This window comes from Palaemon carinicauda, chromosome 33 (assembly GCF_036898095.1).
Source record: "Palaemon carinicauda isolate YSFRI2023 chromosome 33, ASM3689809v2, whole genome shotgun sequence".
NCBI classification, from domain to species: Eukaryota; Metazoa; Arthropoda; class Malacostraca; order Decapoda; family Palaemonidae; genus Palaemon; species Palaemon carinicauda.
Window position 1 is genome coordinate 10,641,208 of NC_090757.1, and position 6,730 is coordinate 10,647,937.

General features: G+C 36.0%; 1 protein-coding gene across 1 annotated transcript in view; it reads right to left on the reverse strand.

Annotated features, from left to right (window-relative positions):
- The window catches only part of Sec61alpha (SEC61 translocon subunit alpha), a 9,915-nt gene extending 3,917 nt beyond the window's left edge, over nt 1-5,998 (reverse strand). Inside the window, exons 1-7 of the mRNA XM_068356741.1 lie at nt 5,841-5,998; nt 1,828-1,961; nt 1,549-1,710; nt 1,023-1,232; nt 524-688; nt 292-390; nt 1-126 (exon numbers count right to left, since the gene is read on the reverse strand). The exon at nt 1-126 is cut by the window's left edge and continues 15 nt beyond it. Of these exons, the coding sequence (XP_068212842.1) occupies nt 1-126; nt 292-390; nt 524-688; nt 1,023-1,232; nt 1,549-1,710; nt 1,828-1,961; nt 5,841-5,847 (903 nt within the window). The 5' untranslated portion in view covers nt 5,848-5,998. The remainder of the gene's footprint in view (nt 127-291; nt 391-523; nt 689-1,022; nt 1,233-1,548; nt 1,711-1,827; nt 1,962-5,840) is intronic.
- Nucleotides 5,999-6,730: the final 732 nt, after the last annotated feature.

Genomic DNA, 6,730 nt, shown 5'->3' on the forward strand with positions numbered 1-6,730 from the left:
AAGATTGGACACAAGAGCGCTCTGCAGAATGATGGGAATGTTCGAAGTGTAGAACAGCTTGATGGGGTAAGAAGAGTACTGGCCACGGTAACGTGCAGACTTGATGGGGAGATCGACTCGGAAGCCCTGGAAAAAAAAAAAAAAATTTGTACCTTGAAACTTCATTCACCAAATTATGTTTAAATAACTAAATATTCAAAATTCAGTTTAAAAAAAAAAAAAAAAAATTATATAGCAAGATCTGAAATACAAACATAACTTGTAACACTAATAATAGCCAAACTATATTACCTGGAAGTATATCACTATGCCAAAGATGAGAACGGTTGCCAAAAGATTGGTCAAATTGGGAAGATTCTGCCTGTAGAAAGCCTCACGAAGAGCTCGTACCTGAAAACAGAACCATATTTAAAATAAAAAATTGCAAAAGGTACAGTTAATATTTTAATCATTATTTTTTTAAAATAAAAATACACACACTCGTGACTATATCTCAGTGGAAACTTTAAGCTACTGTACTAACCTTGTCTTGACGAGTGGCCAGAAGATGGAAGAGAGCAATAATGGCTCCCTCAAATTCAGTACCTCTGCCAGTGTTGACTGTAGCCGGAGAGAAAGCTTTCCATACAATAGTTTCACAGATGTTAGTGGCAATGAAGAGGGAGATACCAGATCCTAATCCATAACCCTGAAAAAGAAGAGAAAACTTGAATATTGGTTCGCATTAAGCATCGAAATCAGAAAAAATCAACCCAATCTTTACATATTTCAAATATCTAAAAACATCAACCCTGACTTTTGGTACTAAATTTAATATTTGTTCAAATTAAGCATTGAAATCAGAAAAATTAATCTAACTTTTGCAGATTATTTCAAATAACTAAAAATAAAACAACCTTGACTTTTGGTACTAAAAGAGAACATCAAAATCAAAAAAATCAACCTAACCTCCATAGAATATTCCAAATACTGTATCTGAAAATAACAACCTTGACTTTTGATACTAAATTAAAAATTCTTACCTTCTGCAACAGTTCATCCAATAACAACACGATAAGTCCAGCCACAAACAGTTGGATAATGATGAGCAAGCAGATTCCACCTCCTAATTCAGATGGATCACCATACATTCCAGTCATGACATACAAGATAGCCTGACCTATTGTGATCACCATACCAAAAAGCTTTTGGGCTCCATTGAAGAGGGCTCTGTCCTTTGGGGTATCACCAACCTATAAAAAAAAAGAACAAGATTTTTTATCCTTTCAAGTAGTAACTGAATGACAAGTTATTGTATCAGAAATGTATCTATAACAAGAAATATATTTATAACAGCAACATTATATAACTGAGAAAACTATTGGAGATAGAATGATAAAAGCACAAATATCTATTAAATCGTACAGAACTTCCTTTAAAACTTAGTCTCAAGAACCTTGATTATTATTATATGCTACCTCTAAACAATACCTTGATAGATGAAAATAAATGAGACAAAATTCAAGAACTATATTGTTCATTACAGTACAATATATTTAACATACTAACCTCAATAATCTTTGCACCTGCCAACAGTTGCATTATAAGACTGGAAGTTACAATGGGGGAGATACCAAGTTCCATAAGCGTACCGCGGTTACTGGCCAAAATCACACGGATCCAATAAAAAGGATCCGCAGAGTCTGAGCTCATAATACCAAAGAGGGGGATCTGAAATATTAAATACAATGATCAATATATTTACAAACTATTACACTGCAAAATTAAAGTGACTATAGTTTAGCATACAATTAGTGTTGAATACTGTACATTTCTTCAATTACATACCTGGCAGCATACTAAGAAGATGAAGAGAGTGATGGCTGTCCATAACACCTTTTCTCGGAATTGAATCCGTCTCTCTGGCTTTTGAATTTCCGGGAGAACCGCACAAAACGGTTTTATCACCTCCAAGAATTTTACTGTAAAAGAAAACACAAAGTAAAATTTTGAACACTGATAGCACCTACAGTGGTAGTTAAGGTACCTCATATAGCATAACACTAGCAAACCATATTTAACCTTGACATGCATACAACTACAATTTCTTGGGGGAAAATTATACAACCATAACCCAAGCTACCTTGAGATTGAATTGATAACCATACTGAATCTATTATATACAGTATTGGCCAGATTTTTTCCCCTGTGATTAAATTCTGTTGAAGATGATGTCGTGGGCTGTCAAAATTCAACTGACCTGACAGTATCTTCTGAATGGATATAATCCAGTAAACTCGTTATCTACTTAGGTGACAGTAAAAATTTCCTACCTACAATACGATTGAAGAAGGTAACGAACCTATTCAAAGCTAAGATTCATGGAAATAAAATAACTTAAAAAACCACTTCTCAAACTTCTTTCCCAACTTTCATTTTTATTGTCCATTGTATGACCAGCAAACCACCTTTTACCAAAGGAACACTCCAATTATTATTACTTGCTAAGCTACAACCCTAGTTGGAAAAGCAGGATGCTATAAGCCAAGGGGCTCCAACAGGGAAAATAGCCCAGTGAGAAAAGGAAACAAGAAAAATGAAATATTTTAAGAACAGTAACAACATTAAAATAAATATTACCAGAATAAACTATAAAAACTTCAACAAAAAAGAGAAAGAGAAATAGGATAGCATAGTGTGCCCGAGTGTATTCTCAAGCAAGAGAGAACTAACCCAATACATTGGAAGACCATGGTACAGAGGCTATGGCACAATCCAAGACTAGAGAACAATGGTTTGATTTTGGAGTGTCCTTCTCCTAGAAGCACTGCTTACCATAGCTAAAGAGTCTCTTCTACTCTTATCAAGAGGAAAGTGGCTAGTGAACAATTCAGTGCAGTAGTTAACCCCTTGGGTGAAGAAGAATTGTTTGATAATAAGTGTTGTCTGTTGTATGAGGACAGAGGAGAATCTGTAAAGAATAGGCCAGACTATTTGCTACATGCGTAGGCAAAGGGAGAATGAACCGTAACCAGAAAGAAGGATCCAATGTAGTACTGTCTGGCCAGTCACAGGACCCCATAACTCTCTAGCGGTCGTATCTCAACGGGTGGCTGGTGCCCTGGCTCCATGGAAGCAGGTAAATATATTACTAATACAGCTACAAAGCTTTACCTTTCCAAGACCGGATCACATAATTTTTAGGGCCAAATGTGTACTTGCTCCAAATCTATCTATGGTAAAGCTTGCATAAATAAACATTTCCTTTACACACATAACCTATCATACACACTTGGTAATAGCATGGCCTAACCTCTTCCATTCCCCTATATAAAGTGGCTATGCAATATTCACAATGGCAAGAGCAAGTCCAAAATCAATATACAGCATTCCCTAACAGAATTAATACAGTACGTATTGATATTTTGAACTGATACACTTCAAATTCCCTAAAGTAATTTTCTGGTTATGTATCATAACCCATACAGAGATAAGCTACTGTATATCATTAATGTAAGACGCCATTATTATTACTAGCCAAGCTACAATTCTGGTTATTAAAGCAGAATGATACAAGACCAAGGGATTCAACAGAGAAAGAAGCCCAGTGATGAAATAAAATAAGGAAATAGCAATATATATATATATATATATATATATATATATATATATATATACTATACTATACAGTATACACACAAGATATGTATTCTATTCTAATATCAGTACTGTAGCAATGTTAAAATAGATCAGTCATAAATAAACTATAAAATAAAACGTAAACCTGTTCAGTTTAGAATTTACAAAAAGTTTAGGAAGACCATTTCACAATCTGATTAAAGGATAAATTTCTAAATTACTAGATAATATTGTGCCTTATGATGGATGAAGTAAGTCTGTTGGAATTAACGGCATACCTAGTACTATGTACAGGATGGTATAGTGCGAGATCTGGATGCAATGGTTTGAATTATAAATTTTATGCAACATGCTTAAAGAACTAATTGAATGATGATGCTATAACCGAAACAAAACAATTTATGTTTAAAGGCAGATATACGTCTTCATGGTTCATTATCATCATATCCTGCGCCTATTGACGCAAAGGGCCTCGATTTGACTTCGCCAGTCTTCTCTATCTTGAGCTTTTAAATCAATACTTCCCCTACTCTCCAGTTTATATAGCATAATAATGAGAGTTCTGTTTCAACACCATTTCTGATCTTCAGAGTTATTTTACATTTATTATTCAATACTTCGCAAATATAAATTATTTCCTTTTCTCGCAGGGCAATACCTGTTTGTGCCTTTGGGCTTGTAATATCCTGCTTTTCCACCAAAGGCTGTAGCTTAGTTAATAACAGCAATAAAATTTGAAGAGCTAATGTAGGATAGTAAAATAATAGCCTCAATTTAAGCAACGGTCATCTAGCGAGAGGTTAGGTTAGGTTAGGCCATATAGTGCTAGTAGCCTAGTTAATTTAAAAGGCAAAACTGCAATATGCTTAAGAGAAGAACTATGTAAATAATAGAATGAAGATATAAAGCTGTATTACCTTGATAAACTAGTATACCTAAACTAGGCTAAACAACAATATTCCTTTACTATTAGATATACCAATGATACAATGAACACCGAGCCATGAGGACACATCATCTTAGGCTGCACCAGATAACTGAATACACTCACATTCTGAAACTGATTAGGTAAAGCAGAAATTCATTTACAGGTTGTTGTGGCCAGACTGGTAACACGTCTGCCTGCTGAACGCCAGACGGGTTAGTCTCTCGCTCAGACTCTGTTTCTTTAGTGTCTGCAACCTTACCGTCCTTGTGAGCTAAGGAATTGGAGGTATGGGGGAGCCTATAGTCCTATCTGCTAAGTCATCAGCAGCCATTGCCTGACCCTCCCTGGTCCTAGATTAGGTGGAGAGCGGGCTTAGGCGCTGATCATATGTAATAAACCACACCAAACACAATACAGATGGTAAGTAATGTTGCTTTACCCTTCTAAATTTGGAATTCATGGTCAAATTCGGGGAATAAGTCATTTCAGCACTTAAGGGTAGTTTAAACAGGGATCGGATTTATGATTTTACGCTGAGCAGTCCTGTGCTGGGGAATCTATCAGTAAGAATATGAGGTAGAAAGTGAGGGGTTGGACAGCAAGATGGAAGACAGGAAGCAAGAACGAAGGTAAAATAGGTTATAGGGAAAGTACAGCTTGAGGTCAAAATAATGAATCCAGAACCCATTAGGCAATGCATACAGTGCACTCATGGGACTATACTTCTTCAAGATGTAAACATGAACTTAGACGAAGATTGTTAGGGGTTTTGTGCACACAATGTAGGGCACCATAATTACCAGTAGCTTGACCCAGAAAGGTCAATAACTAATTAACACAACCCCCCTTGAATATTAGAAAGTATCTTAAGCTGGATATTGGGGCAGGTGGCCAGACTATATTAAGCTCAATCGTGCGGTCAGCTTAACGGGGGCTCCCTTACGGTAAGAGGTCATTGAGCCGTGTTGTTAAATACCCATAAATCTTACAAAATAAAAAGAAAATACATTACCACAACACTTCAAACTTCAATATGGGTCACTTAACCTTAGAAAATATACAAGAAATTATTTAGATTTATATGGATGTCACCCAAAAACACATCGAGCTGGTCACAGCTGACGAGACACCAAACCACACGACCTCCATAAACAAAAATCACGAATAATTCCATCAATTCCCCGTAAAATCAACTTTACCTGATCTACAATTACTGAGAAATACTCACTAATGATTTACAAACAATAATTCTACACTAAAATGTAAAGAATAAGCTAATTTCCCGGGCACTTACTTCCCATGTTGAAGATGCTGCGAGTGCCTTCCCTGGTCTGAAGAACGAAGAGAGGGTGAGAGGCGCAGCAGACTTGTTCCTTGTTGCACTATTTCGTCGACACTGGACGCGACGTGTCAGAGTTTCAGCCGGCTGCCGCTAGGGGTCTCTTGAGGACGTCACTTCCGTCCCCGCCATTATTGCGGCTGTGCCATATCGCCGATAATAACAAGTACTTTCACTCATACACTATCTATAAATATTATTTCTGTCAATTCAAACTCCAGAATATAAAGTTATTAAATACTATTAGAGTACATTTAATGCTAAATAATCGTATATTTTATATATTTTCTTAAAAGCTCCATATGCAAATAATACGTAACCGAGATTTGGCACTTCCATATGGATGACAGCAACATCCAAATTCCCAGGATTCAGTGATATGATGACGTTTGTAGGTGTCATCATGCGAGTGTATTTAAAGTTGATAATATGTATTGTTTCTCAAATATTTTACCATAATCTTGTAGATATGATTCTCGCTTTACGTTTGTACGGAGTTACTAGTCTGAGATAAAAGCTGGTTACATAATCTGTACATTATGTTGATACTTATCTTAATTTAAAGATTTAATTCTCTCTCTCTCTCACTCTCTCTCTCTCTCTCTCTCTCTCTCTCTCTCTCTCTCTCTCTCTCTCTCTCTCTCTCTCTCTCTCCTCTCTCTCTCTCTCTCTCTCTCTCTATATATATATATATATGCAATTTAAATTCAAGAAACGGTATTAATTTGGTAGTCCAATACGATCGTAATAGCAGTAAAGATTTCGTCATCATGAGCCTCAATACTACACAGTAGTCTAGACGTTTTATTTCAGCTGTGACCAAGTTTTGGAATGATCATAAGTTC